Source organism: Coturnix japonica, chromosome 19, assembly GCF_001577835.2.
Source record: "Coturnix japonica isolate 7356 chromosome 19, Coturnix japonica 2.1, whole genome shotgun sequence".
NCBI classification, from domain to species: domain Eukaryota; kingdom Metazoa; phylum Chordata; class Aves; order Galliformes; family Phasianidae; genus Coturnix; species Coturnix japonica.
In genome coordinates this window covers 4,583,056-4,597,427 of record NC_029534.1, presented here as the reverse complement: position 1 = coordinate 4,597,427, position 14,372 = coordinate 4,583,056, and the positions used below count along the sequence as shown (strand labels likewise).

The window sequence follows — 14,372 nt, the reverse complement described above, 5'->3', positions numbered from 1 at the left end:
ACGGGAGGGGTTGGGCGGAGCGATGTCAGCTCCGGACCCGCAGCATAACGCGGCCGGGCAGCCACGAGTGGGGCGGGTATAGGGCACAGCATGGGGACGCACTGCCATAAAGCGGGCCGTGATATGGGGCCGTGCTGCCACCTAGTGAACCGCAGCTTTTTGTGACGGGGGGGGCACAGAGCTCGGGACACGAGCAGAGCCCAGTGCAGCTGCACGTTGCACGACTGCAGGCGGCAGCACGGTGTGTGTGTGCAATGCTCAGTGTGCAATCACAGAATGATCACACAATGAGCCGGGTTGGAAGCGGACCTCAAGGATCGATGGTCGTTCCAACCCCTCTGACCTGGCGGGCCACCAAACACAACCCTTTACTAGATCAGGTTTGCCCATGGCCCCGTCCAACCTGGCCTTGGAACACCTCCAAGGACGGGGCATGCCACAACCTCCCTGTGCAGCCTGTTCCTAGGCCTCACCACTCCTCCAGTGAAGAACTTCCCCCTGACATCCAACCTAAATCTTCCCTCTTTTAACTTAAAACCATTTCCCCGTGTCCTGCTATTGTCAGCCCTTTCCAAGAGTTTACTCCCCTCCCGGGAACAAGTTCCCTTCAGGTATTGAAAGGCTGCAATGAGGTCACCCCGCAACCTTCTCTTCTCCAGGCTGAACAAACCCAACTCCCTCAGCCTGTCCTTATAGTGGAGGTGCTCCAGCCCCTGATCATCTTCCTGTCCCTCCTCCGGACCCTCCCCACAATCTCCATGTCTGTTTTGTACTGAGGGCTCCACACCTGGACACACCTGTGTGCCACCCCCCCCCTCCACTCACACACCCGCACTGCGCACGCGCGGATCAACCGGTGGGCGTGGCTTAATATGAGACCACGCCTATTTTCTCGTAGCCCCGCCCCCCTTTGGCCCCGCCCCCTCCCGCATCCCGCGCCGTGCCCGGAGCTGGTTGCGATGGGCCCGGGCTGGCGGGCGCCGTCGGCCGCGCTGGTCGGTGGCAGCGTGGCGCTGTTCGGGGCGCTCCGGAGGGCGGCCCTGGTGCTGCCCAGACCCGCTGCCGTCAGGAACCGGCCCGGCCGGGTTTGGCGTTGGTTGAACCTCCTGGTTTCGTTCGCACATTCCGTGCTCGCGGGGCTCTGGGCCCTATTCAGGTACCGGGGGGTCTATAGGGGTGATGCTGTTGGGGCCGTTCGCAGCTCTCACACCACGGGGGGGCTGAACATCGCCCGCTTCCCCCCCTGTGTGCACCATTGGGGTCTATTAGGGCCGTACCCCCTGCAGCCCTAATAACCCCATTTAACCCCCCACAGCCTTTGGCAATCCCCGGAGCTGCTCTCTGACATCCAGGACGGGTACAGCGTCTCAGGGCACCTGCTGGTCTGCTTCTCTTCAGGTGAGTCTGTGACGCCTCTGTCCCTCCACCACCCCCTAAGCACTGCTCTCATTGCAGGCACCCCGAGTCTCTTCTTCTCCCCCTTCTCACCCCCTCTCTATTCTTACCTCACAGGTTACTTCATCCACGACAGCCTGGACATCATCTTCAACCAACAGTCCCGCTCGTCCTGGGAATACCTGGTGCACCACGCCATGGTGAGTGAGGCTGCAAGGCAAAGTGACGCTGCCCTGCGGGGAGGTGACATGGCACCTTAGGGCTCAGCCGGCTGGGAGCCCTGCCCGAGCCTCACCCTGCCTGCAGGTGGGTTGTGCAGGCAGCAAACAGCAGCAGGACGGCTGCCAGAGCATGGAGACGGCCAGGCTGTAAGGGCAGAGCTTCCAGCACCCTCAGTTGTGGGGGAAGCAGCTTGTGGGGTTGGGTTGGGTGCTCTAAGGGTCTCATAGGGAGGGCTGTGCACCTCATTGTGCCCCCCATCCCCACAGGCCATCTCTGCCTTCGTCTCACTCATCATCACGGGCCGCTTCCTGGTGGCGGCGATGCTTCTGCTGCTGGTGGAGGTGAGCAACATCTTCCTCACCGCCCGCATGCTACTGAAGATGAGCAACGTGCCTTCCCCGGCGCTCTACGAGGCCAACAAGTACATCAACCTGGTGATGTATTTCGCCTTCCGCCTGGCGCCCCAGGCCTACCTCACCTGGTACTTCGTGCGCTACGTGGAGGTGCAGGGCCAGGGTGCCTTCCTGATGGCCAACCTCCTGCTGCTGGACGCCATGATCCTCATGTACTTCTCCCGCCTCCTGCGCTCTGATTTCTTCCCCTCCCTGCGTAAAGGAGCCGTAGGGAGAGATGTGGACGGCGAGAAGTTCCTCATTGACTGAGTGAGCCGTGCGTGCGCTGGGGACCGGGGGGGGGGGGCTCTCCGTTCCTGCTCTATGTGCCTTAGGGCTCGCTCCTTGGCTGCGGGCTCTGCATTCACCTGCTCTGCTGCCTATAAGCTCTACCCTGCTGGAACCAGCCCGACGGCCTCGGCGAGCCGTGGGGATGCCACCAAAGCTGGGGGCACAGTTGACAAGAGGAGCAGCCCAAGCCGGCTTCTGTGCCAGCACGGCCAGGGGTGCCTGTGAGGGAAGGGCTGAGCCTCACCCGTGGTGGTGTTGGGTGTTCTGTGCATTAAATGGGTCTGGTTACTGCTGCTGCAGCACGCCTCGGCTGGCTCTTCTGTGGGGCAGAGGGGGGGAGGGTGATGAGGTGGGAGCATGGGAAAGGACCTGCCCCCGCTCCCTGCACAGGGTGCGGTTCTGCAGCTCACTTGGGTTTAGGGAGCCCCCAGGGATGCTCGGTCCTAGCGCTGCACTCAGTCTCCCACAGACAGATCCCTGTGTTCATTTATTTTTCCAGAGATCCCTCAGTGTTTGACATCCCTCAGCCCTGGGGCTGTGCAAGGAGCAAGGTGAGGGGACGTGGGGCAGTGAGGAGGGCAGCAGGAATGTTGTGAGCCCAAGTCCCCACCAACCTGCCTGTCTCGGGGCTGGCGGCACAGAGCCTGGCTGGGCTGCATGACTCACTCAGCAGCCACGTGAAGTGGAGCTGGCATGGGAAGGCCGTGTGAGGCCACAGCTCTTCCTGGAAGATTGCTGCACACTCAGTCCCCCCGGGGTTGCCATCACCAGCACCGTGCAGCTCCAACCCCCTATAAGCACATCAGACTGACTGCAGTGGCAGCAGCCCCTCTGTAGGCAGGGGGTGCAGCTCTCTAGGGCAGCAGGCCCAGCCGGTCCTGTGGAGCACCAGTGTGTGTTAGGAAGGCAAATCCTGCTGATGTGACAGCTCTAGGATCACTCTTCGGATCACCCTGCACTGCTATAAGCAGCAGGGCTTAGAGGGACTCCCACCCAACCCCTGCTCCAGGGCAGGATCAGTGCTTACCCACACCATCCCCAGCTCACATGGACATGGAGCTGCACAACAAGAGGAAGCAGGGAAGACACCCCACCTCCAGATGGCTGGGAAAGCCCCACAGTGCCAGGTACCCCCAGGGGCACTGATTCTATAGCTGGCACAGGGTGCTGTGTGCCAGGAGCAGCCAGAGGGGAGATACGACGTGTGAGATCACGCGTGGGCTGGGAATCTGCTCACGTTTCAAACCAACTTCACCCCCTCCTCTCTCAGTGCTGGAGCAGACGCTGAGCTGCAGGGCTTCCTCCTGCCCCAGCAGGTCCCAGTCTTACCACTACAACATCCCAACCACTCCACCTCCTCTTCCGATCTGCAGCTGAAGCACCAACTTAATCTGCGAACACCCTGCACGGTTAATTCCCACTGTTAACCCTCCTGATGGCTCTTCCCCTTGTCTCTTCTTCCAGCACAGGGATCAGGCCACGCTCACACCACTCCACATCAGCGCAGTAGGGTCAGGGATGACCAAGCTTTCCCCATCCTCCAGCTGTACAACAGCGCTGGGGCAGCTGTGGGTCAGACTGGCTGCCAGCCCAGAGCAAGAGGGAAGATGCACACTGAGTGCCAGCCAGCAGCAGCCATCCCATCAGACTAAGTTGAGGCAGGGTCAGGGCAGATTGCAAGTCATGCTGAAGTGAAATCCCTTCCTAGCCCAGCCTCCACACTGACACGTAGGGCTGCAGCACATACACCAGCCTCCATAGCATCAGCAACCAGGACAGCCCCCCCTTTCCATCCACCACTACACTGTGTGAGCTCAGGATTCCACCACCCTCCCCCAAAAGGGCACGTAGGGAACCTGGTGTCCCACCACCCAGCTGTTCAATTGCCCCAGTCAATATTTGGCCACAGATTTCACCACCTTTCTTCCCTAAAGCCAAACTACACACTTGATGCTAAGTACCCCTACAGGCTTAGCCATGCTTCACCTCTACTTCCTCCTCGCCCAGTGCTCCACATTCTTCTGACTCTCCAAGCTCTCTATGATATAAATACTGGTTGAGGAAACAAAGAAAGCAGGAACAGTCTGCAAACAGCTCCGGTGAGCACAGCAAACTCAGCGAGATCACAGGCAACACAAACCGTGTCAGGGAAACCAGGCTGCAATTCACACACTGCACTGAGGGGGAGCGTGGATCATGCCAGAAAGAAAAGGCAACTCCACTATAGGATTAGCTTAAGGGCTTTGTACAGAGAAGCCTGCAGACCAAGCTAATAGTTGATAGGAGTTTGGATGAGCTCTTCTGTATGGGCTACATACACAAAACACAAGAGCCCCCTCAGTGGTTTTATAGGGTTTATTATCCTGTCTGTACAGTCCTTGGTAGATGCAGATTAGATGATTCCAATCTGGAAAGAAGCAAAACATGTTAAAACAAATGTAATGGTGGCAGAAAGGCAGAGCCTCCACCAGACATCACTGACACAGCTGCATCTCCCCAGGATTCCTTTGAAGACAGGCTTCTTCCTACCAGACTCACCCAGTGCCTTATGCAGCTGCTGTATTCATCTGCTCCACTGTGACCCTCATATGTTAATCCTTACAGCCACCATCCCCACCTCCAACACTAATCACCACTGTCTCCTGACTCCCACAGACATCAAGGACTAAACCACCTGCCCATTTCCAGCATCAGAGCCATGTACACAGCAGAAATCCTCCACCCAGGCCCTAGCAGTGCTTCTGACATCATCACGTTCCTCTTTTTAAGGAGAGCTGCCAACATCGCTGTCTGAGAACGCTGTTAGAACAGACACCATTTCACCCCGAGGCAGTTTCCACACCTTCCTCAGTACTTTAAATTCATGCAGCCTCATGGAGTGGAGCCCCTCTATGGAGGAGATGAAGAACTGCAGCTCTCTCAGTAACTCCCCACCTGACCTCATACAGGCAGAACAAGGTTTTACAAGAGCAAAACTTGCTCTTGCTTAACCACCCTACGATCCTGCTTAACTACAAAGTACTCTGCAGAAGCACTGGTGTATTGTAAGCACAAGTACTTTGCACACCAAGGATGTACAGCAAATATGAGACAGCAAATAGGAGCTGACAGCTTCAAGCACTGCTCACCTTGTTGGCTACATCCAGCGCATCGTAGTCAGGAGCCAGTCGGACATAAGCCTTCTTCTCCCCATCAGGCCTAGAGCGAAATAGGAGATATCAGTACTGAGGCACACTCAAGCCTATTCCCATATAATTCCCATTATAGCAATGTGCATCAGTGGTTCCTTTGGAAACATCAGTTTACTCAGTGGTACAAAACCAATTGTTCACATCATCTGCACAGAATCATTACAGGACTCCCAGCAGAAGCCAATTTTCATGCATAACACCTTTATTTATCACAGCTTCAGCACTAAAAACACTCATTTAACTCCATAACGTCCAAGTTTCCTGCAGCAGTGACTGCTCTCCCCCTTACCTTATCAAGGTATTGACCTTGGCCACATCGATATCATACAGCTTCTTGACTGCCTGTTTGATCTGGTGCTTGTTTGCCTTGACATCGACGATGAAAACCAAAGTATTGTTATCCTCTATCTTCTTCATTGCCGATTCTGTGGTCAAAGGGAACTTGATAATGGCATAATGGTCAAGCCTGAAAGAAAGATTGCCTCAGCTTAGGAGATGGACTGCAGAAGCTGTAGGTACACATCAGGAGCTTTTAAATATCACCTAGAAACATCTGGGGTACATCAGCTGCCAAAAAAGTTCTAATCACAAACTCTCAGGCTTTGGTCGCTTGAAATCATCACTTGTACCCCAATGCTCTGCAATGAAAACATGGCTCAGCTCCAAAGACACCACATGGGTAAGGGCTTAGCATGGGACCTGCACAGGGGCTGCTCCCACCCACAAACCCCTGCCAGGCCCACCATTCCCTTATTGGGAAAGGGTCCAGAGGAGGAACAGGAAGATGATCAGGGGGCTGGAGCACCTCCACTATGAGGACAGGCTGAGGGAGTTGGGTTTGTTCAGCCTGGAGAAGAGAAGGTTGCGGGGTGACCTCATTGCAGCCTTTCAATACCTGAAGGGAACCTGCACCCGGGAGGGGAGTAAACTCTTGGAAAGGGCTGACAATAGCAGGACACGGGGAAATGGTTTGAAGTTAAAAGAGGGAAGATTTAGGTTGGATGTCAGGGGGAAGTTCTTCACTAGGAGAGTGGTGAGGCCCTGGAACAGGCTGCACAGGGAGGTTGTGGATGCCCCGTCCTTGGAGGTGTTCAAGGCCAGGTTGGACGGGGCCATGGGCAACCTGATCTAGTAAAGGTGTATGTTTGGTGGCCCTGCCAGGCAGGGGGTTGGAACTACATGATCCTTGAGGTCCCTTCCAACCCGGGTCATTGTGTGATTCTGTGTGTGATTCCCACTCACTTGTTCCTCCTCGGGGCACTTTTCCGGGGGTATTTGGGCTGCCTCCGCAGTCGCAGAGTCTTGGGCCTCCTGAAGGTGGGCGATGTGCGGATCTTCTTCTTCTTGTGGCTGTGGACTCCCTTCAGAACGGCCTTCTTGGCCTTCAGCGCCTTCGCCTTGGCCTCAGTCTTGGGCGGCACGGCTGGAACAACACCTCGATCAGCACAAAGCAGAACTGCGGGCCCGGCAGCCCACGCTGCCCTATGAGGCACCCCAACCTCTCTCCTTACAGCCCCATAGGGTAACGAGGGCCTCATTCACAGCATCAAGCTGAGCTTTCCCCTCTGCCTACAGCAGCACACGGCTCCCCCCATGTCCCCCACCCCATATCATACCATATCATACCATATCTTATCATATACCATATCATATCGTACAGCTCAGCCCTCACACCCCATGTTTCCCACCCGGTTCTCACCTCACACAGCCAGGCCTGGCTCACAGCCGTAGGCCTCCCCCACGCTCTCCACGTGCCCGCAGCCCATCACCGCACCGCAGCCCCCCCACACCCCGTAACCCCCCCAGTCCGACCCCCCCATCCCCACCGGACCCCTCGGGGTCCCCCATCCCGCTGCCCGCCCGCTTCAATGCCCGCCATGTCCGCTCTCCCTCACCCTCCTTCTTCGCCTTGGGCGCCATCTTGGGCAGCCAGCAGCCGAAAGGGGCTTCCCACCCCGCGCCGCACGGGCTTATAGCTCCAAACCTCGCGAGATTTCACTGCTGTCTCTACAGCGCTTGCGCACATCGTTTTCCTTTTCCGCTGGGCCTCATTTTCCCGCACGGCCTCATGGGAGTTGTAGTCTCGGGTGGGGGGTTGGTGTCCCGCGAGGTATCATGGGAGTTGTAGTCCCGGTTCCATGCTGGGATGGGGCGGGGATGGGGGCGGGGCGGAGTGTTGGGGGGGGGGGGAACGGGACGGAACGGGAACGAACGGGAACGAACGGGGAGGACACGGAGGTACGTGGGGCGGGGGGACGGGGTGGGAGCGGGGGGATATTAATGGGGTGAGGTGGGGGGGGGATGGTTTATATGGGGCCGGCGGGACGTGGGGACATGGGGACAGATGGGGGTGGGGGGTTGGGGACGGTGGGACGCGGGGATAACGGGATTTAGGGACACGGGGACGGCGGGAGCCAGGATGCGGTCACAGCCCCCCCATGGTCCCGCCCCATCTCTGCAGGACGTTCCCCTCAGCCCGGCTCCATCCCATATCCCATATCCCATATCCCATATCCCCATATCCCATATCCCATATCCCCATATCCCATATCCCATATCCCATATCCCATACCCCATATCCCACACCCCATATCCCACACCCCATATCCCACACCCCGTATCCCACACCCCATATCCCACACCCCATACCCCATATCCCATACCCCATATCCCATACCCCATATCCCATACCCCATATCCCACCCCATATCCCATACCCCATACCCCATATCCCATCCCATCCCTCCGGCCGTGAGACACCATGAACGTGTTGGCCCCGGTGCGCAGGGACAGAGTGGTGGCCGATCTGCCACAGGTGAGTGGGGAGGGGGCAGCACTTGGGCGGGGGGGGACATCCCTGACCCTACAACCTCACCGGGCCCCTTTTGTGTCCCTCCCCCCCACCCCCACCCCGCAGTGCTTTAGGAAGGAGGCCGCCCTACACACCCGCCCTGAGTTCCACCCCAGTGTGAGCAGCGCCTGCCAGGAGCAGCGGACGGGCACAGTGGGGTGAGGATGGGATAAAGATGGGGCCCCCCATCTTTATGGGGTCTATGGGGGGTCTCAGCCCTGCACACACCGGGGGGGTCCCGGCAGGAAGACGCCGCGTGGCTGCAGCGCTGCGTCACGGCACAGGAATGTAACGGGGGGGGAGGAGATGGGGGGGTGAGGGGAGGGGCAGCAGATGGGGGGGTTGTGGTCCCCTCCTCACCCCCTTCCTGCGATGTCTGTGCTCCTGCAGCTTTAAGATCTCCAAGATCATCGTGGTGGGGGACCTGGCGGTGGGGAAGACCTGCCTCATTAACCGGTAACCCCCCATGGAAGGGATGCTGGGGGGGGGCGGGGCTGCAATGGGAGGACCCCCCCCCCAAGGCTGATGGTTATCCTGCCCCCCTCCCCTGCCAATAGTTTTTGCAAGGACGCCTTTGACAAGAACTACAAGGCGACCATCGGGGTGGACTTTGAGATGGAGCGCTTTGAGGTGCTGGGGGTGCCCTTCAGCCTGCAGCTGTGAGTAGCACTGACACTGTGTGCCCCCCATCCCCCCCCACAAAAAAAAAAACCCCAATGACCCCCCCCCCCAACCACCCACCCCCTCCCAGGTGGGACACAGCGGGGCAGGAGCGCTTCAAGTGCATCGCCTCCACCTACTACCGGGGAGCTCAAGGTGAGACCCCCCCCATATCCCCACCAACCATCCCCCCCGACCACCTCCATCCCCGTAGCTGATTGCATCACCCCAACAGCCATCGTCATCGTCTTTGATGTCAACGACATGGCATCCCTGGAGCACACACGGTAGGTGGGATGTGGGGCGCAGTGGGGCTGGAGGTGGCTTAGTGTCACCTCCATTGTGAGAGCCAGAGGGCAGCGTGGTGCTATGACCCCATAGGCAATGGTTGGCAGATGCCTTGAAGGAGAACAACCCTTCCAATGTCATCCTCTTCTTGGTGGGCTCCAAGAAGGACCTGAGTGTGAGTGTGTCCCCCCCCCCGTGGGCTCTGTTGGTGCATTGGGGCCGTCCCCATTGCCCACCCTGCTCCCTTGGCAGACACCAGCACAGTACAGCCGGATGGAGAAGGACGCGCTCAGGGTGGCCCAGGAGATGCAGGCAGAGTTCTGGGCTGTGTCCTCACTCACAGGTTGGGATATGGACAAAGCTGGGGGGTGATGAGGGGTGAGGTGACCCCCACTGGGGCTCAGGATTCTTCTTCTATGGGGCAGGAGAGAACGTGAGGGATTTCTTCTTCCGTGTGGCAGCACTGACCTTTGAGAGCAGCGTGTTGGCAGAGCTGGAGCGCGGCAGTGCCCGGCGGATCGGAGATGCCGTGCGTGAGTATCCATGAGCCCCACAACCACACACCTATCCCTAATATAACCCTAACCCTAACTTAACCATAACACCAACCTAACCCTAACCTAAACCTAACCTAACCCTAACCAAACCTAACCCTAACATAATCTAACCCTAACCTAACCCCAACCCTAACCTAACCTAGCCTAACACCTAACCCTAAACCTAACCTAACCCCTAACCTAACCCTAACCCTAACCTAACCCTAACCTAACCCTAACCCTAACCTAACCCTAACACTAACCATAACCCTAACCCAAACCTAACGCTAACCCTAACACTAACCTAACCCTAACCCAACCTTAACCCCAACCCTAACCCAACCCTAACCCAACCCTAACTCGAAGCCTAGACCTAACCCAACCCCAATATAACCCTAACATAACCCTAACCCTAACCTAACCCTAACCTAACCCAAACCCTAACCCTAACCCTAACCTAACCTAATGCTAACCTAACCTAACCCTAACTCCAACCCTAACCCTAACCCTAACCTAACCCTAACCCCAACCCCTCCATCCCACAGGCATCGGCAGCACCGAGAGCGACCTGTACCTGTCAGCTCCCCGCAAGAAGCCCAAATGCTGCCAGTGAGCCCCACATCACCCCACATCTCCAAACCAAAGAGCGGCGGCCCTGGCAGGTGGGGGCACCCCGTAGCTATGCAACCCCTCCCAGAAGGGACACCCCCAGCCTTCATTGTAATAAAATGGTTTTTTTATGCTTTTTAAAAGGGCGTTGGGTTGGTGGGCAGGATGGAGAGCTGTGCCTTGTGCTGCCAGCCCTCATTCCCATCCCATCTGGTGGCTGTCGAAGCGGGGCTGCAGGCGGGGGGGCACGCAGTGGGCACACTTGTAGTGCTCCCGAATCCACCTTCCTCCCTCGCTGTCCTCAATGCAGATGGCTGCGACACCTGCGGGATGCAATGAGGGCTCAGTGTCTGTCCCTGCATCACCTATGGGTGCCCCCCACCCCACCCCAATGTGCCCGTCCTACCTGCCACGACCCCCCCCTGGCTCTCCACCAGCCGGATGGCAGCTCTCATGGTGCCCCCCGTTTCCACCCACTGATCCACCAGCAGGATGCGCAAACCTGGGGAGGGGCAGAGCTGTATCCCAGCACCCGCTGTCACCCCATGGCAGGGGGTGCCCACCCCACGGGCTCAGCTCACCCGGTGTTATGGTGTCAGTTCTCATCTCCATCACCTTCTCCCGACCCGAATAGTCAGTGTAGGGCTCTGTCAGTGTCTCCACACAGAGATGCCCGGCTTTGCGGATGGCCAAGAAGCCTTTATGCAGCTTAGCAGCCACAGCAGCACCTGGGGATGGCACCGTCACCCACCACAGGGACAAGAAACGGGGACCCCCAGCGTCCCCCCTTACCCAGAATGAAGCCCATGGCATCGATGCCGGCCACCAGGTCTATGGGATCTCCCTGGAAGGGTTGCAGCAGGTCAGCCACGCAGTCCTGCAAACCCTGCAGGGATAGATATGGAAGTGCTGGGTGTCCCCACAGCCCCCCAGTGCCGCCCCTTGGTGCCCCCCATGTGGTCGCTGGTACTTGCGGATGGCAGTAGAGCCGGGATGGGTCCAGCCACGCGTATTGGGGACCTTTGGTGTTGGGTGCCATCAGTGCCAGGTACCAGCCCTTCTCCCGGGCAGCGGGGACGTGGTGCAGGTCCATGTATATGTAGGGTGCTGTTGGTTTGCCAAGGGGTCAATCCACACCCCATAGGGTTTAGTGTCCCCTCCGTTCGCCCCGTTGCTGTCCCTGCGCAGGCTCCGGACCGTCATGGGGAGTGTCACAGACAGCGACAGCTGAGCGGGGGCTGCCCCATAGCGCTGGGTCACGGCCAGTGCCTTGGGATGGGGCCAGCAGGGAGCCGTGCCCACAGCCATAACACCCCGGTGTGACACCCACATCCCATAGGGAGCTGTACGGGCACCCATGGGTGCGGGGTTCGGAGGAGTCAGAGCAGCGCTCGGGGTGCAGATTTGGGGGCAGATTTATGGGCTCAGCCAGCACTGGGTCATCTCGAGGCCGCACACGTCCCTGCTCGGTACCACCCGGCTCTGCCAATGCTGCTCTATGGGGTGAGCGCCGCGTCCTGGTTGCAAATGGGCTCCGAGCAACAGAGGGGGGCAGCGGGAGGGAGGAGAGCGGGCAGCATCGGAGCGTTGGGACACGGGGATGGACGGAGCTGCCGCTGCCCCCAGCCGGTGGGCGGGTCGAGCCGAGCTCCGCTATAAGGCGGCCCCGAGCAGCATCATCCCCGCGGTGCCATGTGCGCCCCGCGCTGCCTCTTCCTCCCCTTCCTCCTCCTCCTCCTCCCGCTGTTGGCCGCCCCCAGCCCCGCTGTGGCCCCGCCGGGGCGGCCCCGTGTCCGCCGAGGGCTGACCTACCCCGGGACGTTGTGGTGCGGAGCCGGGAGCAACGCGGACAGCTACGAGCAGCTGGGTAAGGAGCTGACCCTAAACCCACCCCGTGGGCAGACCCTCATCCCGGTGCTGCTCCGCTCCCCAGCACAGAACGGGGCCATCCCCACCCTGACCCCCGGCTTTGTCCCTGTCCATTCATTCATCCCGCTGCCGTCCTGGTGCTGCTCCGCTCCCGGTCCCCACACTGGTGCTGTCCAACACGCCCCGTACCCGTTCCCTGCCTCCCTCCCAGCCCGGTCTCTATTCTGATGCTCATCTCAGTCTGGTCCCCAGACCGGTCCCAGTCCAACCCGGCCCTGCTGATCCAGCCCCAATCCCATCCCGCTGCCTGCCCTCGTTCATCCCAGTCTGGTCCCAGTGCCACTCCTGATACAGTTCTGATCCCCATTCATACTCAATGTGAATGCTCCAGCCACCCATCCCTGATCCCAAACCCACCCTATCCCCGACCCCATCCCAGCTCTGATCTCAACCCTGCCCCCAACTCCGACCCCATCCCATTCCCTATTCGACTCCATCCCACAGTCTCAATCCCATCCCCAATTCCATTTCAGCCCCAATTCCAACCCCAACCCAATCCCATCCTCAATCCCACTCCTCCCCATCCCAGCGCCACTTCTGATCCCAATCCTCCCCCAGTGCATCCCATTCCCGATCCCGATGTCACCCAGCCGCATACAGCCCCCCTCCAGCTCTCACCCCACAGGGGAGCACCGTGACACCGACCGCTGCTGCCGTGACCACGACCACTGCCAGCACGTCATCCACCCCTTCACCTCCCGCTATGGCTACCGCAACCTGCGCTGGCACACCATCAGCCACTGCGACTGCGACCGCCGGTGAGCAGCCCTGACCCCAATGTTGGGATTGGGGGGATCTCAATGGGGTTTATCTGACCCCGATCCGTTTGGCGCAGGCTGAAGGAGTGCCTGCAGCAGGTGAACGACACGGCGTCGCGTGTAGTGGGACAGGCCTTCTTCAACGTCATCCAGGTGCCGTGCTTTGAGTTCGCCTATAAGGAGGAGTGTGTGCAGCCATATCTCTATGTGTGGTGAGTGATACCCCCCTTCCCCTCGTGGTTTGGGCTCTGCTGGTGCTGTCCCTGACCCCACTGTTCTGCTGTCCCAGGTGCAGGGCGTACAACACGGTGGCTGTGGCTGTACCCAAGGAGCCGGTGCTGTATGAGTTCGGTGGGGAGCTCATTGACAGGGCAGCGTGGCCTGAAGGGGGGGAACAGCCGGACATCCCAGCTGTGAAAGTGAGGAAGAGGATGAAGGAGAAGAGGAAGAAGGGGAAGGGATTGAAGAAAAGCCCTTCTGGATTTAAGGAGCTGAGCCACGCTGCATCCATCACCCCCATCCCACCCAGCACAGCGGGACGGGACAGCAGGAAGAGGAGGAGGAAGGAGAGGAACAGAAAGAAGAGGCTGAAAAGTAACGCTGAGGCGTGAGCCCCATGTCTACCCTTGTCGTGTTAATTAATTAATTAATAAAGTGGGGTGATGAGCAGCCACTGCATTGGAGGGTCTGCGGGGTGAATGCCATAGCGGGGCCATATGGGGCAGTGGTGCCCATCCTACATGTGGGTCTGGTCCTGGTGCTCACAGTGGCAGCACTGCACAGGGCTGAGTGTTCCCGTCCCCGTCCCATCAGGGATGCAGGACACACAAACAGGCTGCTCCCAAAAGTAGAACTTTTTATTGGGGGAAAACTAAAAACAAAGAGGGTCGGAAAGGAGCCAACAGCACAAAGTCAACCCCTTCCTCATCCTCCTCCCACCCGCCCCTCACCCCAATATGGCTCCGGTAAAGAGCTGCTCCCAGTCCCAATCCTGCCATAGAATTGCATGAAATAAAAAGAAAATAGCATAAGGTTGGAGCAGGGCTGCCCCCCACCCAGGCAGCGGCTCCCATCACACCCTGCCATGTCAGCCCCATAAGCAGAGCTGGCTGCTCACTGGAAAGCGATTTGCTTTGTCCCCTTGCGTTGCTGCCATTCTTCAGGAGCATTTACATGCAAAAAAAGGCCTTTGTTGGAGCTGGGCTGCAGTTCTTGCTCATTTCTTAGCGAACAGGAGGCGAACCAGGAGC

At 58.7% G+C, this 14,372-nt stretch overlaps 5 protein-coding genes and 2 non-coding genes across 10 annotated transcripts; 3 read left to right on the top strand and 4 right to left on the bottom strand.

Annotated features, from left to right (window-relative positions):
- The first annotated feature begins 914 nt into the window (after positions 1 to 914).
- On the top strand, positions 915 to 2,599 carry TLCD1 (TLC domain containing 1). The gene is made up of 4 exons (XM_015881053.2): positions 915 to 1,156; positions 1,316 to 1,398; positions 1,513 to 1,595; positions 1,884 to 2,599. Exons 1-4 carry the CDS (start codon positions 960 to 962, stop codon positions 2,277 to 2,279), a joined length of 759 nt encoding a protein of 252 aa, XP_015736539.1. The 5' UTR covers positions 915 to 959; the 3' UTR covers positions 2,280 to 2,599.
- A 2,040-nt stretch (positions 2,600 to 4,639) lies between these two features.
- On the bottom strand, positions 4,640 to 7,515 carry RPL23A (ribosomal protein L23a). The gene is made up of 5 exons (XM_015880685.1): positions 7,387 to 7,515; positions 6,734 to 6,914; positions 5,781 to 5,957; positions 5,429 to 5,498; positions 4,640 to 4,707 (listed from the first exon to the last, which is right to left on the bottom strand). The coding sequence occupies exons 1-5, from the start codon at positions 7,409 to 7,411 to the stop codon at positions 4,693 to 4,695; spliced, it is 468 nt and encodes a 155-aa protein (XP_015736171.1). The 5' UTR covers positions 7,412 to 7,515; the 3' UTR covers positions 4,640 to 4,692.
- On the bottom strand, positions 5,572 to 5,643 carry LOC116654269. The gene has a single exon (XR_004309365.1). It is a non-coding gene; the product is annotated as a small nucleolar RNA SNORD42 (small nucleolar RNA).
- LOC116654270 lies at positions 6,049 to 6,121 on the bottom strand. The gene has a single exon (XR_004309366.1). It is a non-coding gene; the product is annotated as a small nucleolar RNA Z17 (small nucleolar RNA).
- Positions 7,516 to 8,138: 623 nt separating the features above from the next.
- RAB34 (RAB34, member RAS oncogene family) lies at positions 8,139 to 10,578 on the top strand. Of its 2 annotated transcripts, none has more exons than XM_015880682.2 (10): positions 8,139 to 8,306; positions 8,409 to 8,500; positions 8,733 to 8,798; positions 8,900 to 9,001; positions 9,094 to 9,158; positions 9,238 to 9,289; positions 9,384 to 9,465; positions 9,543 to 9,633; positions 9,752 to 9,823; positions 10,372 to 10,578. In XM_015880682.2, the coding sequence occupies exons 1-10, from the start codon at positions 8,253 to 8,255 to the stop codon at positions 10,437 to 10,439; spliced, it is 744 nt and encodes a 247-aa protein (XP_015736168.1). In that variant the 5' UTR covers positions 8,139 to 8,252; the 3' UTR covers positions 10,440 to 10,578. The 2 variants fall into 2 exon arrangements, with proteins under 2 accessions (XP_015736168.1, XP_015736167.1); XM_015880681.2 differs by having other exon boundaries at positions 9,716 to 9,823.
- On the bottom strand, positions 10,545 to 11,577 carry LOC107322551 (adenine phosphoribosyltransferase-like). Its single transcript, XM_015880684.2, is given in 6 exon segments — positions 10,545 to 10,758; positions 10,842 to 10,937; positions 11,017 to 11,163; positions 11,228 to 11,321; positions 11,406 to 11,531; positions 11,533 to 11,577. Coding segments are annotated over 6 exon segments (636 nt in total). The 3' UTR covers positions 10,545 to 10,630.
- Positions 11,578 to 11,842: 265 nt separating this feature from the next.
- PROCA1 (protein interacting with cyclin A1) lies at positions 11,843 to 13,791 on the top strand. 3 transcript variants are annotated; one of them, XM_015880679.2, is made up of 4 exons: positions 11,843 to 12,302; positions 12,976 to 13,122; positions 13,200 to 13,334; positions 13,412 to 13,791. In XM_015880679.2, exons 1-4 carry the CDS (start codon positions 11,854 to 11,856, stop codon positions 13,731 to 13,733), a joined length of 1,053 nt encoding a protein of 350 aa, XP_015736165.1. In that variant the 5' UTR covers positions 11,843 to 11,853; the 3' UTR covers positions 13,734 to 13,791. The 3 variants fall into 3 exon arrangements, with proteins under 3 accessions (XP_015736165.1, XP_015736166.1, XP_032304386.1); XM_015880680.2 differs by having other exon boundaries at positions 12,017 to 12,302; positions 12,990 to 13,122; XM_032448495.1 differs by having other exon boundaries at positions 12,222 to 12,302; positions 12,923 to 13,122.
- Positions 13,792 to 14,372: the final 581 nt, after the last annotated feature.

What these genes read in the sequence shown, in the direction of transcription:
- TLCD1 (XM_015881053.2), top strand. Translation starts at nt 960, where the DNA reads ATGGGCCCGGGCTGGCGGGCGCCGTCGGCCGCGCTGGTCGGTGGCAGC. An exon ending in GGGCTCTGGGCCCTATTCAG is followed by an intron (nt 1,157 to 1,315) that starts GTACCGGGGGGT and finishes AACCCCCCACAG; the next exon opens with CCTTTGGCAATCCCCGGAGC. An exon ending in GCTGGTCTGCTTCTCTTCAG is followed by an intron (nt 1,399 to 1,512) that starts GTGAGTCTGTGA and finishes CTTACCTCACAG; the next exon opens with GTTACTTCATCCACGACAGC.
- RPL23A (XM_015880685.1), bottom strand. Translation starts at nt 7,411, where the DNA reads ATGGCGCCCAAGGCGAAGAAGGAGG. An exon ending in GCCCAAGGCGAAGAAGGAGG is followed by an intron (nt 6,915 to 7,386) that starts GTGAGGGAGAGC and finishes GTGTTGTTCCAG; the next exon opens with CCGTGCCGCCCAAGACTGAG. An exon ending in AAGGTCAATACCTTGATAAG is followed by an intron (nt 5,499 to 5,780) that starts GTAAGGGGGAGA and finishes ATTTCGCTCTAG; the next exon opens with GCCTGATGGGGAGAAGAAGG.
- RAB34 (XM_015880681.2), top strand. Translation starts at nt 8,253, where the DNA reads ATGAACGTGTTGGCCCCGGTGCGCAGGGACAGAGTGGTGGCCGATCTG. An exon ending in CAGCGGACGGGCACAGTGGG is followed by an intron (nt 8,501 to 8,732) that starts GTGAGGATGGGA and finishes GTGCTCCTGCAG; the next exon opens with CTTTAAGATCTCCAAGATCA. An exon ending in GCGGATCGGAGATGCCGTGC is followed by an intron (nt 9,824 to 10,371) that starts GTGAGTATCCAT and finishes TCCATCCCACAG; the next exon opens with GCATCGGCAGCACCGAGAGC.
- PROCA1 (XM_015880679.2), top strand. Translation starts at nt 11,854, where the DNA reads ATGGGCTCAGCCAGCACTGGGTCATCTCGAGGCCGCACACGTCCCTGC. An exon ending in GGACAGCTACGAGCAGCTGG is followed by an intron (nt 12,303 to 12,975) that starts GTAAGGAGCTGA and finishes GCCCCCCTCCAG; the next exon opens with CTCTCACCCCACAGGGGAGC. An exon ending in CACTGCGACTGCGACCGCCG is followed by an intron (nt 13,123 to 13,199) that starts GTGAGCAGCCCT and finishes CGTTTGGCGCAG; the next exon opens with GCTGAAGGAGTGCCTGCAGC.